Source organism: Plecotus auritus (assembly GCF_963455305.1).
Source record: "Plecotus auritus genome assembly, chromosome: 12".
Taxonomy (NCBI): domain Eukaryota; kingdom Metazoa; phylum Chordata; class Mammalia; order Chiroptera; family Vespertilionidae; genus Plecotus; species Plecotus auritus.
The window spans coordinates 9,252,316-9,267,019 of record NC_137778.1 but is presented as its reverse complement, the minus strand read 5'-3'; the positions used below and the strand labels follow the sequence as shown (position 1 = coordinate 9,267,019).

General features: G+C 58.5%; 1 protein-coding gene across 6 annotated transcripts in view; it reads right to left on the bottom strand.

The window, feature by feature from the left end:
* Positions 1-14,305, bottom strand: part of CDK18 (cyclin dependent kinase 18) — a 40,304-nt gene extending 25,999 nt beyond the window's left edge. For 3 of the 6 annotated variants that reach the window (XR_013959473.1, XR_013959474.1, XM_080648907.1), the window contains exons 1-3: positions 14,026-14,248; positions 11,361-11,485; positions 10,681-10,778 (exon numbers count right to left, since the gene is read on the bottom strand). Coding sequence is in view for 2 of the 6 variants with exons in the window: in XM_080648907.1 (XP_080505033.1) it covers positions 10,681-10,778; positions 11,361-11,365 (103 nt within the window). In the remaining 4 variants the exon portion in view is untranslated. Of the gene's footprint in view, positions 1-10,680; positions 10,779-11,360; positions 11,486-13,955; positions 13,997-14,025 lie in introns of those variants that run through there. The other 3 variants (XM_080648908.1, XM_080648909.1, XM_080648910.1) reach the window with 3 other exon arrangements.
* Positions 14,306-14,704: the final 399 nt, after the last annotated feature.

Here is a 14,704-nt window from a genome sequence, read left to right as displayed (position 1 = left end):
TCTGCTGGCTCTTGGGGGGGGCCCTTCCCCAGCCAGAGGGGTTCTCCCTGCAGCTCCTCAGCCCTCTTGCCCTCAGAGTGAGGGGACTTGTGCACTGCTTCCTGCAGACCCTTCCTTCTGTGTCCTGCCCTGAAAAGCCAGACCGGGGCTGTCCCTCCTCCCCGCCAGTTTCATAAGCTCCCACTGTGGCCGCCCCCTCATCCTGCTCAGCTCACACTCCCTCGGCTGCAGTGGGGCCGGGGCCAAGGAGTCTCGCAAGGGCCCCCACCCACATCAGCCAGGAAGGCATGTGGTCCAGCCACCCTGCACCCCCTCTGAGCTTTACCCACGCACCAGACACAGCCCATCTCCAGAGGATGCTCTCAGCCCTGTCACTGGCTACTACCCAGTTGCCAAGGCAACCAAGCCCCTCCTGAATCCTCCTGGTTTAAGGGATTATGGGTCAGTAACATCTTTGCTTTGCCTAATGATCACATCCTTCTGTCCTCAGCCAGAAAGAACCCTGCAAAGGGTCCCTTCCCTGGGCCTGAATGTTCCTGGCTGCCCCCAAATGCACTTAAGGTTGGGCCGGAGCCCCGACACTGGGCATGACCAAGCTTCCTTCCTCGGGCTTGTGCCTCCCAGAACTCAGGCCCTGGGTCTGCACTGCCAGCTAAGCCTCCCCCGGTCAGTGGGCCCCGAAGTTCCGCTCAACAAATGAGGACTGAGTACCTACTGTGTGGCAGGCATTGTGCTAGAGAGGCATATGGGCCTAGTGACAGGGGGGCCTCGACATCCCCTACCTGTGACTCACATTGCCCAGCATGACAGGGGTATGGAGACGGCTCCATTATAAGGGTCAGTGGTTTACAAGGCTGGCAGGACATACGCGTCACCAGGAAGCTTTGTAAAAAGTTCAGATTCCTGCCCGGCCGGTGTGGCTCAGTGGTTGAGCGTCGACCTATGAACCAAGAGGTCACGGCTCGATTCCTGGTCAGGGCACATGCTCGAGTTGCAGGCATGCGGGAGGCAGCGGATCAACGATTCTCTCTCATCATTAATGTTTCTATTTCTCTCTACCTCTCCCTTCCTCTCAGGATGCAATAAAAATATGTTTTTAAAACATTCAGATTCCTGGGTCTCACCCTCAGATTGTGGAACTGAGGCTCTGAGGATGGCCCTGGGAAAATGCATCTTAAAAAGCCTCCCCGCGGATCTGACACGAACCAGGTGGAAGCACCTGAGGCCCAGGGAAGGGCGAGTGACAAGCCCGGGTCCCGCCCGCCTGGCCGCGATGGGGACTCCTCAGAGCTGGGCAGGAGCCGAGGGTGGAGAGCACATGGAGTGGAGCAGGACCCCCGAGAAGGGGAGGGAATGTCTGCCAGGCACACACTGACGCCCCAGACTCGGTCATGGATACCCTGGGGGTAGGGGCAGCCAGGCCCTTGGCTCCCTGAGGTTTGAGTTCTGCCAAGAGGGCCAGCCACACCCCCTTCTGAAAACAGGGGACCCCCATAAAGCTGTGTGCGCTCAGGAATCCACCGCCATGAATCTCATGTCCTTGCTCTCGCTGTGTAGGAGGGCTAGGGGGCTCATTAAAAGCCTCTGGGAGCTGAAACCGGTTTGGCTCAGTGGGTAGAGCGTCGGCCTGCGGACTGAAGGGTCCCGGGTTCGATTCCGGTCAAGGGCATGTACCCTGGTTGCAGGCACATCCCCAGTGGGAGGTGTGCAGGAGGCAGCTGATTGATGTTTCTCTCTCATCGATGTTTCTAACTCTCTGTCCCTCTGCCTTCCTCTCTGTAAAATATCAATAAAATATATTAAAAAAAAAAAAAGCCTCTGGGAAAGAGGCCCCCAATTTCTACACGATAAAGGAGGCCCAGGCCTAGCAAGGAGCCACCCGCTTGGGTTGAGGAGATGGGGGGGAAGTGGGATGGGGAGCCAAGGGGGGTGGGACTGGGGACAGCTGACTCAAGCAGGAATGTGGGGCCAAGCAAGGCAGAGGGATGGGAACCAGCTGTCCTCCACCGGCCTGAGGAGAGACCAAGGGGAAGTGGCTGTCACTGTGGCGGGAGCGATGGAGGTCAGATGTAGGGATGGACTTCCGGATGGTGACAGGGGAGCAGGTGGCAGGGGTGGTGACCACGGCAGAGAGTGGCTGCCTCTCTCTGCTGGGGACAATCGGGGCATTGAACCCAGCAGGGTCTTGGGTGTGACAGGGCAGACTGGGCAGTGAATGGTCTGTTGTTTCCTAGCTCAAGACACAAGATGCCTCTGTCACTTTTCCCTTGGGAGAGTTAGCTCCTCCGATTCGGGGGTCGCGGGGGAAGGGAGACAGGAAAATGGCCTGTCACCTTGTGGTGTCTGCCCCCACCCCCATATGGGGACAGAAGGGCTCAGTGTGACCCTGCCTGAGGCCAGCCCAGGGCTGGGCACAGTGTGGCCTTTGTCCCCAGGCCAGGGAGCCATCTGGGGCTGTCCCCGTGCAACTGGTGCCAGGGGAAGAGGGAGACGGGCGTCCAGGGGTGCTGGCCTGGGTGGGGTGGGGGATGGTGAAGGAGCACAGCCCTCTCCAGAGCGCGGAGCTGCAAGGTTGGGCAGGCAGAGCGCCCTGCAGGCCTCCCTTCCTGTGCCCCATGCCCAGGTAAGTCTGAAAAGTTCCCAGCTTACCTCCGCCGCTTCCTCCTGGGCACACACCAGCCAGCCCAGAACGTCCTGCTGGTGCAGGAGGAGTGGATGGCACAGGAGGAAGGAGGAGTCGGGCCAGGAGGAAACGAACACTTGCCCAGGGGCCACTGGGCACCCAGGAGCAAGGGCTGGAGTCCTGGGACCTTGGCACAAGGCACCGTCCCGACCCCTCGCTGGCCACGGGGACGCGCAGGCTCACAGAGGGGAACGCAGGCTCAGAGGGGAACGGACTTGCTCAGAATCTCCTGGCGTCGCCAAGTTAGGAGGAGAAAGAAGCAACGAGGTGTCCTCCCTGGAACGCTCCCCACCGCCCCTCCCTGTGCCCGAGGCTGTGTGCGCCCTTTCCTCCTCCTGGCTCCCCCACCCCCACCTGAACGAAAAGCCGGCCCCGGTTTAAAATCTGGTGCTACCGCCTGCAGGCTGTAGGATGGCGATCACGTTATATAATTCTTCGCTTGGGCTCCCGTCATTCATTTGATAATTATGTATTGAACAACTACTACATGCCAGGAACTGTTGTTGACCCCAGGAATCTTGTGAACAAAACAGACATTCATTCCCACCTTCATTACGTTCTAATCAAGGCAGGGAGGGTGGGCGAGGGCAGTAACATAAATAAAGTACACAGCATGTTAGGTGGTGACAAGTGCAATGGAGGAAATACAGCACGAAGGTGTGAGAGGTGGGGGCGTGGCGACTTCAAGCAGGGCGGTTAGGAAGGCCTCCCTGAGAAGGTGGCATCTTCTTGGAAAAATTCCAAGTAGGCCAGGGAAGGAGGCTAGTCACGTGGAATCTGGGGAAGCAGGTGAGCGAGGGAACAGCAGGGGCAAAGGTCCTGAGGCAGAAGTGGAGACCTGGAGGAGTGGCTGTGGCTGGAGAGGAGGCCAGAGGGGAGCACCGAGCAGAGCAGATCATGTAGGGGCCCCTAAGGACTTGGGAGGGTTCAAGCGGATGAGAGATGTGATCCCACTTAGATTTTATTTTATTGTTTACAACGATATATTGCTTTTTAAAGTGTATATATATATTTTTTATTGATTTTAGAGAAGAAAGGAGAGGGAGAAAGAGAAAGAAACATCAATGAGCCAAAACCGGTTTGGCTCAGTGGATAGAGCGTCAGCCTGCGGACTGAAGGGTCCCAGGTTCGATTCCGGTCAAGGGCACGTGACTTGGTTGCGGGCACATCCCCAGTAGGAGGTGTGCAGGAGGCAGCTGATTGATGTTTCTCTCTCATCGATGTTTCTAACTCTCTATCCCTCTTCCTTCCTCTCTGTAAAAAATCAATAAAATATATTAAAAAAAAAAAAAAAAAAAAAAAAAAAAGAAACATCAATGATGAGAATCATCAATTGGCTACCTCCTTCACGCCCCCGCTATTGGGGACTGAGCCCACAACCTGGGCATGTGCCCTGACCAGGAATCGAACCATGACCTCCTGGTTCATAGGTCGATGCTCAACCATTGAAGCCCACCAGCTGAGCAACTTAGATTTTAAACAGCTCTTTCTGGCTGTGGTGCTGAGAACAGACGGTGGGCAGGAGGCTATCAGAGGTCCAGAGAGAGGTGGCCGAGTCTGGGTCAGTCTGGGAGCAGCGGGGTGGGGAGGGGTGGTGGGGTTCTGGAGGCGTCTGCAAAGTGGAGCCAAAGGGATCGCAGAAGGACGGCACCTGGGCTGTGAGAAAGGGGCCAAGCAGGACTCCGAGGCTTCGGGCCAGAGCAGCCGGAAGGATGGGCGTGAGGAATGCTGGGAGCAGGGGTTGCATGGCTTGGGGAGGAGAGGGATTTGGGCAAGTGTCTCATGGCCAGAGGATGTCTGCATGGAGATGCTGCGTGAGCTGCCACGACACGGCACCTGCCCCAGGGAGACGCCCAGAAAAGGTCAGCTCTCCTCCACTTTCCTGCTCAGACGTGAAGATGTGCCAGAAAAGGGGCCCCATCGAAAGCTCATCAGGCACCCCTCACAGACGCCCTCACAGCCCATAGGTGCTCTGAGGAGGGTGGGGGTCAGCGTCACTTCTTAACCTCCAGGGAGCAGGCTGGAGATTCCCCAGCAAACCCCTATGAGGAGCCCCTTTGCATTCCTCCTGAATAAAGCCCCACTCCCAGCCTGCACCCAAGATCCTTCAAGATCTGGGTCCCCTTCCTCTCTAGCTTTGCTCTCCCTCCTCCCCTCCCTACCACCCTAGCTCTGCTCCCGGCCACACCCCTGCATGCAGTTCAGGTCTCTCGGGTCTTCAGAAGCTTCACTGAGCCTCCAGGACCCTCCATCAAAGCGCATGACCCACGGGGCCGCTCTGATCCCCGCCTCCTGCTGCACGGCTGTTTCTCGGCCCAAGGAGCACGCACTATGTTCCGGGTGCACGTCGGGCACTTCCCCAGTTCCGTTTTGTTTGTTTTGTTTTGTTTTGTTTTGGATCTCAGTCTCTGTGGGCCCAGGGGCAGAGGCTGAAGGATATAACTCCAACTGCCCACGTTCTGAAACCCAGAGGGTCTGACCCTTAGTCCCAAGGCTGACCACCTCCTGCTGATACTCTCTGCTGCCCGATCCCTGCCCCCACCTCGGTCACTCAGCCACGTGGGGCCTCCGGGCAGGTTTCAAAAGAACCAGAGGCCACAGCCGACCAAGTGCGCAGACGTCAGGAGCGGAGACTTCAGACACTCCCTCCTCTGGTGAGAACGGTGCCTGCAGGGAGCCGCAGATGGCATCTCTTCCTTCACCCTCTAACCGACCCTGCCCTGCTCGGCACAGCTTGAGGTTTTAGTTTCCTCGCCGGGGAGGAACCTCAGGGGAAGCCAGTCTTCCGGTGGCTGCCTGAAGCCGGAAGGCCAGGGCAGAAGCCGAAGCCCTGAGCCCTCATCACTGACCTCGCCCCGCCCAGCTCCCACCTGCAGGAGAGGCGGCCAGCCTGGGCCTTCTGGGTGGCAAGAATCTAGGTCCTAGATTCTAGGATGACTGCGCGGCCTGCGTCACCCTGCCAATGCACAGATGCACAGGACTCGGAGAGGATCCCCGCAGCCTCTGCTTGGAATGTAGGAAGCAGGAGGAGGGCTGGGGGCGGGGGGGGGGGGGAACAGGCCTACCGAGAGCAAGCTGCGCTAACCTCCAGGAAGGACGCCATGTGGGGAGGCCAAGCATCTGGGGCTCAGCCCCTGCAGCCCCTACCCGATGGCACGTCCCGCAGTGAGCACCCCATGCCGCCCAGGCCTGCTCTCCAAAAGTCTGCAGTTTGGAGTCCTGGGAGAAATCCCAGCTCTCCCACTTCCTAGCAGTGCCACCTGGGCAGACACCTGAGCCTCAGTTTCCTTGTCTGCTAAATGGGGATAATACCTAACCTCCCATCTGCCTGCTATTGCTACCAGGCTGCGGGGCTTCACTTTCTCAGCGGCTTTCTGATGCTGTCGCTCCCCTTCAATATGACACTGCCCTCGGGGAGAAGCCCCAACTCGAGGGCCCAGCAGAGCAGGCCTCTGGTGCTGTAGTCCCTGCCTCCCTGTCTGAGCTCTCACCCCTCCGGGGAATGTGCTTGGCGTTCGCTCGCAGAGGTAACCGCGCTTGCGCCCCCACAGCTCTGCACGAGCCGTTCACTTGGCCTGGGACGCCCTTCCTCATTTCCCCTTGGTGACACCACCTCCACACTCAACTCCGGTGTCCTTCCCCTGAGAAGCCGCACAGGACACCGCCCCCTTCCTCCAGGAGAAACGAGATGCTTCCTCGTGGCCTGCGTGCGGCTAGACTGGGATGCCCTTCAGGCCAAGAGCAGTCAACTTCCTTTCCCCGGCAGCGCCTTTCACGGCATCAGGGACCGGGACCTCCCAGGGGCTCAGACCGCAGCCACTGCACATAAAGGCTTGTTGAAGCCTCTTTCCTCTACAGATGTAGGAACATCCGCCCCACGGAGGACAGGCCTGTGTCACTGAATCGCCAGGACACTCGGTCCGTCTGTGTACAATGCATGCTGGCTCCCTTCCTGGCACCTTTGGCCACCAGGGAGGGACCTGTGTCCAGGTTTCTCTCCCTGTCGGGCCAGCCACACTCTTGGTAGGTAGGATTTGGGGTGGGCCTGGCTCTGCCCTCTCTCTGAACACACGAGAGCAAGCCAAGCAGCCCTAGACTCCCCGGGACGTGGTTCTGGCTTGCTTCTCCTGGCTCTCAGTGGGAAGTGGGACACTGGATGGTGGGCCAGGGATCGAAGGGCCAGGGACTAGGGAAAAGCCAGCGAAGTGCTCATGTCGTCAGGGCTCCATCCAGGAGTAACCTCCCCCCACACACCTGCTACACTGCCCCTGTTTTCTCCAGCCAGAAACCCCGCCGGCCCCAGCCAGGCCAGCCCCTTCTCCGTGCCCTCACAGCATTTGGACACCCCCAAGCAGAGCCCTGGGCAACCTGTCCTGTTCACTTGTCTATTTCCCTGGTTTACCTGTGAGCTTGTTAAGGGCAAGGACTGGGTCTGACTCATCATTACACCCCATGCCCGACACAGGGCCTGGCACTGAGCTGACCCTCCCCTGACCGGTGAGACGAAAGCTGGGAATTCTTCGTTCCAGGAGCTGTTTGGAGGCAAGATGACTGACAGGAGACCATCAGTTCCCGGCTGGACTCAAAGCCTCAACCTAACCTAACCCTCCTCCGACCAGCTCTTGGCCTCAATGGCAGTGGGAGCTGGTGGGCGGGGGAGGAGGGGGCAGCTTCCTGCCTGGCAGCAACTTCCTAAGTGAGGCCTGCAGAGGTCTCCTGGCTGGCAGGTGCTGCCCCACAGTGAGGGATGGACTAGGGCTGGGAAAAGTCCTAATGAAAGATTCCAACCAAACATTCATCAAGCTGAGGCCTCCGGGGCTCATGGGGAGGGAGGTTGGCAGGGGCCTTCCCCTAGGCTCCCATCCCTCAGGGGCAGATTTCCAGAGACTCATGGGTCAGGCACACAAGCCAAGCTCAGACTTTGACCTTGACCCCTACAGATGACCCCTCTGACTCCCTGACTTCCCCACTTCTGGCCCCTCTTTGTGGCCCCGCAGCAGCCCTGTTGACACTCACTCTCTTTGGCTCCCTAAGGCTCAAGAAATGGAGGCACAGAGACCATCTTCCGGCATTTTCTTTTTGACCTTTTTTGGAGACCCGGCTGCTGCTGGCTTGCAATCATTGGGGAGGCTTTGGATTTGCAAGTGGTAAGAGGGGATCAGGCGCCCTTCTGACAGCGGTGGTCCTGGCCATGCAGAGCCTCCCAGATCAGAGGCTGAAGCAAGACCTCCATCCCCACATCTTCCTGCTTCCAGGCAAGGCCCGCCTCGCCTTCTAGGCAGAGGAGACCCTTGACCACTCCGTTCAAGATCCTCAGAGAAGGTCCCTCACCTACCGCCCATGCTTTCAAAAGCCCCGAGTCCAGAGACTTTCCTAAGGCCGTCCTTCAATCCCAAAGGAGGGCGCTCACATTGGTTTCCTCTCCGGCTGCTTAAGCACAGACACTGTGCTCACCATCTTCTACAAACCAGGAGCAGGGAAAAAAAAGAGCACCAAGTCCACCCACTCTCTGGCCTTCCCTCATCCCGACATGAGAACCTGTCACGGGATCCTGGTGAACAGCTCTCTGAGTTCTCGCCATGCCCAACTTTAGCAACAGAACGCAGGGGCCTTCCAGGGCTGCTGTCCCCAGGGACCCCTCAGTCTCAGGAGCAGGGAGGGCAGCAGGGAAGGGCTTCCCAGCATTTCTAGACCATGTTCCTATTTATACTCCACTCTCAGCCCCCACCCCACCCCCAGGCTGGCCCACACTACCCCATGCCCGCATTCCAACAGAACCCGGGTCAACCTTCTCCAAGCCGCCTCCTCACACTCTCATTGGTCTCCCAACCACCAGGCTGGGCCCAGGCGACACCTTCCGCCTGGACTCCCCTACCCCCCGTCCACTCCTCCCTGTCTCCAAGGCACCTCTGGGCAGCGGCTGCACATCGCTGTTCACCTGCCCTCTAATTGCCCCATCCGTGGCACCTGCCACCGGAGGGAACGGAGCGCAGGCTTCCTGGAGGGAGGGGCTAGTCTCTGTCACTTTCTAATTTCACAAGTAGCTGCTGGGCTCCAGGCATTGTCCTGGGCTCTACACCTTCCCTTCCCTTCCCTTGGCCTCCCGCTTCTCCTCCTCCTTCTTTCTCCCTCCGTGTCGGTGTCTGGCAGACTCACTTCCTCTCCCTGTCCCTGTGCGTCCGCACTCCCCAGAGTTCCCTCTTGGGCCCTTTGCTCCCCCCTCTGTACGCACTCTTCCTGGTGACCTCATGTTTTCCGGTGGTGGAAACCACCACCCATGTGCTGATGACTGTGGCCCCCTGAGCCCCTGAATCTCACACAGGCAGAGCCGACTGCCTGCCAGGCACCTCTGTCTGGATGTCCCCCAGGGGTCAGAGATACGAGAATAACCCCAGTGGGTTTAGGACAGTGAGAGACAGCAAATAGTCTGAGATGTGTTTTTAAGTAAAAAAGGCAGATGTGTACAGCTTGTAAAAGCTCTATGTGTGTTAGATATACATGTGTCATCCATGTACACATGTACATACGAACACGGTCTATAATCCAGAAAGGCAGCTGTTAAAATGCTGACAGTAGTTATCCTTGGGGGGGCAGAATTGTGGGTGATTTTAAGCCTTCTTTTTGCTGATTTGCATCATCTAATATTTCCATAATGAGCATTCACTGCTCAGGTTGAAAGAAGTAACAACGTCTTTTTAAGTGAAAAGAAAGTATTTTTAGATCGAGATTCCAGAACTGTTCAGTGTGAGCCTTGGGAGGACTGTAATTATCTGGAGCAGGGTCAGCAAGCGTCTTCTGGCAAAGGCCAGACAGTCCGTGCTTCAGGCTCCGGGGCCATTCGGTCCCTGCAGCAACCACACGCTCCTACCCAGGGGGCAGGTGCCCACAGACGGATGGAAATCCAGTCAGCTGTACTCGTGGGCACTAACATTTGAATTTTATACAATTTTCAAGTGTCACAAAATATTAGCGTCTTCTGTGGAATTTTCCCCAGCCACATAAAACTGTAAAAAACATTCTTAGCTCATGGGCCCTACTAAAACAGGCTGGCTTTGGCCAAGAGCCACGGTTTGCCAAGCCTTGCCCTGGAGCACCCAGTGCCTGCATGGCATTAGAATCTAGCACCCACCAGGTAAGGCAAGAAGCTAGGAGACTGTGGCCCTGGTCAGTGTGGCTAGATGGTTAGAGCATCGGCTCACGAACCGAAGGATTGCAGGTTCGATTCCCAGTCAAGGGCATGTACCTGGGTTGCAGGTTTGACCCCCAGTCCCCGTCAGGGTGCATACAAGAGACAACCAATCGATGTTTCTCTCTCTCTCCCCCCCATTCCTCTCTCCCTTCCACCCTCTCTAAAAAAAAAAATTCAATGGGAAAAACATCCTCAGGTGAGGATTAACAACTAAATAGCTCGGAGTTTGTGGACATTATCTCATTGGAATCCGCACAACCACATCAAGTAACACTATTACTCTCCCCATTTGCCAAATGAGGAAACAAACATGGGTGAGCAAGTTCCTTCGTCTAGGCCAGTGGTCGGCAAACTCATTAGTCCACAGAGCCAAATATCAACAGCACAACGATGGACATTTCTTTGGAGAGCCAAATTTTTTAAACTTAAACTTCTTCTAACGCCACTTCTTCAAAATAGACTCGCCCAGGCCGCGGTATTTCGTGGAAGAGCCACACTCAAGGGGCCAAAGAGCCGCATGTGGCTCGCGAGCCGCAGTTTACCGACCACTGGTCTAGGCAACCACTTACTGAATGGCAGAGGCTGGATTTGAATTGACCCCTGATCCCAAAGCCCATACATGGCCTCCACCCTGGCGGTTGACAGGAGGGAGACGCTCAACAGGTAGAAAATGAACGACTGCACCAGCCATTATAGAGTCACCTTGTCCATCCCAACCCCTAAGGGAAGACGTGAATGTTGGGGGTGGGGCAGAAGCACAGGCAGAGACCATCATGCAGAGTTCCAGGACAGGGGTCTCATCACTCACTGTCCCCTCCGAAGTCCTGGCCAGCTGTCCTCTCAGAGCATCCAGACGCTTTTCGGTTCAAAGCCAAACCGCACACTCGCCGCCTGATCCCTCCTCCTCTGCAAATGGAACACCGTGGAGGTGTCAGGAGCAGATGGGTGCTCCTTCAAACAGGAGGGCTGGCTGAGATGGGCTGACGCTCTCCGCTTCCCGATTCACGGCTGTGCCCCCGGGCAGCTCCTGCCAGCCCAGCCACGGGTGTGTCAGATTCTGGGTGTGAGACCCTCTCCCTGACCTACGTGAGCCCAGCCTGGGAGTGGGCTCTGTGTGTGTGTCCACAGCTGTGGGGACCAGAACAAGACAAGACTACCCTTGGTCTGCTCCCACCCCTTGGAGATGGGAAAGTGCCCACTCAGCAGCTAATGCCAGGAGGACAAAGGTGAAGGGTCCGGGGTGGGGAGAGAAGGGGTTATGGCGGGACACAGGGCTAGGGAAGAGAAATGTGACTCGTTCCCAAAGGGATCGTGAAGTTAATCAGGTGAGTCTGGATCCAGGCCAGCCACTCCCTCATGGACAACAGAGCAGAACAGGGACTGCAATTAATTAAGTGCTGGGGGAGGGGGGTCGTCTTACCCCAGGGAAAGGAGGCCTGTCCAAGGCCTCAGAGCGGAGGCTGAAGGTTCCCAGCTCCCAGTGCCTACCTCATTCATCCTGGAAGCTGGAGGGAAGAGTCCCCACAGCACAGATTCCTGGTTTCCTCTTGCAGGTTTCCATCCAACCTGCACCCCACCCCCTCATCTTCTCATGCAGAGCCTTCCTCCCCGACCTGGAAGACCAGGAAAGAGACTGAGAGCCTGGCCTGACGGGATTAGGAAAGCCTGCCTCCGACTCTCTCTACCCCAGAGCAGGCGCAGAGCCGTGACTAGGAAATCCCTTTCCAAATAACCAACAGCAGCATGTACAGCTACTGGTTACTTAGCAGCTGCTGCGTGCCAGGAACTGTGCTCCTTCGCTTCACTCACACAACAACCCTCCCTGTCATGATCCCCATTTCCCAGATGAGGCAGCTGAGGCTGGGGGAAGAAGCTCAGGAGTTTGCCGGGGAGAGAGGAGTCACACAGCTGGTGAGTGCTGGAGCCGGACTCCATCCAGCCCCTCCCTTTAGGCTTCAAACTAGAAAAGGATAGAAGGAATCAGGGGAGAGAGAGATGGAGATGCTGGACAAAAGTCCAAATGGGGTGTCCCAGGGAAAAAAGAAGCCAGGTTGGGGTAGGAGCTGGGAGGACCCAAGCCAAGCTCCGCCCAGCAGCATGGAGCCTGTGTGCCTGGGCACAGAAGGCACAGGTGGGCAGAGGACAGAGTCTGGCTTAGAGAAAACAAATGCAGCTATGAAGGCAGCTCCATCTCCCAGAGGCCCCGGGGGAGGGGGAGGTTGGTGGGGGGGGGGGGGGGGCTTCCAAGGCGGGCAGCCGAGCCCATGAGATCCCAGACCAGGAACCTACTCGTTCCTCAGATCTGGTGCCCTCTCTCCTGCGCCCCATGGAGAGGCTGGCTCTGCCTGGCACAGGACACACGGGAGTCTCTTACTGGAGCACCCCCCCATCCTTCCTTCTCCTGGGGCTGAGCTGGAGCCAGAGAAGTCCAGGTGGGCTGGGGTCTCCTTTGATGGAGCAGAGGCTGAGCAGGGTGCTGGGGGTCCCATGGAAGTGGGCTGGATCCCACCTCTGCGACTTCGGGAAAGTTGGTTTCTCAGAGCAGCTGTGTCCTCCCCTGTAATATGGGGGTGATAACACCCACTCCTAAAGCTGTGTGACACACTGTTTGGCACCGAGTAGACACTCAGTAAATGGTAGCCATTCGGGCAACTCACTGAAGCTACTCTAGCTCTGGAAACCCAGTAAGTTTGGGGAGTATGAAGGCGGGGAGACTCCCAGGAACCTAATGGGCAGTGCGGTTGCAGGAGTGGGAGGAGGTCAGCCTCCCTGGCTCATCAGCTACACAGAAGGCAGCAGGGGCAGGGAAATCCTAGACAGTAGCTTTGCTGCGGCAGAGTGACCCTCTCCAGCCGACCTTCAGGATGCAGACCCAAACCCAGGAGCCAATGTTGCCTCACTTTCCCCCAACCCTGAGCCACTGAGGCCTCAGCCCCCTACCAAGCCAGGCTCCAGGCAGGGGGCCTGAGAGGACTAGGCAACCCTGCTGGCCATACTTCCCAGGCGTCTTCGAGGATTTGGCTCCCTCAGGCCAGTGTCCAGGACTGTGCTGCGTGCCCAGCCCCAGTGGAAAAGGCCACGCGAACATGCCGAACCTCACAGGACGCTGACACAGGAGGGGCATGCCAGTGGTGTTAGTGAGTCACCCAGGGCCCAGGCCACAGTTGGGCAACGGCTGAGGGCCGGGCTGGGGGTGGGGCTGGGGTTCTCAGAACTGACCTCCACTCCTCGCTTCCCCAACTCCCACCCCTGCATCAGGAAGGGGTTCAGAGAGCATTAGAAAGAGGCCAGTGGTGCCTAGCGGGATGGTGACCCCATAGCACAGAAAATCAGTCACTGTCTCAGCAGTCACTCCCACCACAGGCCTGCGTCCTCGTCCTCCGCACGGCATTTCCCACGCCTGACCCTGTCCCCCGCACAGCACAACCCTCCAGCCCCATCTCCTTCGCCCAGCAGGCCGCCCACCCTTTCCCATGGCTGTTAACCCTTTGCCAGGGGCTACCACGCAGGGGGCCACTGCCCCTCTGGGCTCGCGGGTGGGAAGAGAGAGGAGGCGGCAGTCCCCAGAGGCTGCACTCACCCCCTCCCACCACCTCCAGCGCTGGAACCTGCAGAGCCTCCCTCATCCTTCCACCTTCACCCCAGGGCTCCGCCTCGCCCCCAGCTGGGCTCTAGAAAGTTCCTGGGAGCCCCGAAAGCCCTTGGGGCAGCGATCTGGCCCCACACTCGCCGGTTCCCTCCGCACCGGAGACTCCTGACCCTTGCCCTCCCCAGAAGGAAGGGCACTTGGAAAGCGCCAGGTTCGCCGCTGAGTGGAAAACTTTGCTTGTCAGGGTTCAGACCAAGCTCGGGGGCCCAAGGGAGTCCCGATGCAGACTCGAGAGAGGGGGTGGGGGGTGGGGGAAGAGAATGCAAACTCGCCCTCCCTCCTGAGCACCTGGGACTTGAGACTGGCCTCTGCGGGGCATCGCCCACCACCCCAGCACGCCTCGCGATCCCCCATCTCCACGCCGCTCCCCCAGTCTCCCCCACCCCCTCGCCCCCAGCAAAGGCAGCGGCGCCTTTAAGAGCTGCCCAGCTCACCTTTGCTCCGTTTCGCCGGCGCCACGGTGCCCCCCACGCCCCTCCTTCCCGGCCCCGGCGGGGGACTCACCGCGCGTCCTGGGGCCCCGGGGATGGGCGCTGCGCCCCGCGCCCGGGTCGGGGTCCCTGCCCCGGCTCGGAGGTGCTGGCCCTGCTCCCGAAAGGTGAGCGGCTCCCCGAGAGGCTGCAACCTGAGCTGGATGGGAGGGTGAAGGGGAGGGGAAGGGAGGAGTGAGGAAGGTGGGGAAGAGGAGGGGGAGGAGGAGGAGGAGGAGGAGGAAGGGAAAGCCCGGCCCCGCTGGAGTTTTTCACGTGTACAAGTTGACTCCTCCCCGTCCCTCCCGGGCTGCACCGCAGCTGCCAATCTCCGCGGCTCCCTCTGCCTGGTGCCCACCCCTTTCGCCCACTCTGGGTACCCTGTCCGAGCACCTCTTCCGGTCTGGGTCCCAGGCCTGGGCTCTGCCGGCCCTCCTCTGGGGCTGGCCAGGAGAGGCTTGACTAAGGGGTGAGACCCTCTGGACTGGAGCACCCCAGGACGGGACCAGGGCCCTGGGTGATTTGCTGAAGGACCTGCCTTTAAAGGCAGGCAGCTCTCCCACCTTCTGCGCCTGACCCGCTCCCAGCACCTGGTCAGGAGCGAATGTGCACAGACAGGTCCAGTAGGGCAGTCCCGCCTTTAGAGTTCTTGACAACAGTAGCCCTGGGGCCCTTCCTCTGCCCTGTCCAGTGGGGCTTGTCACTTACCTTTA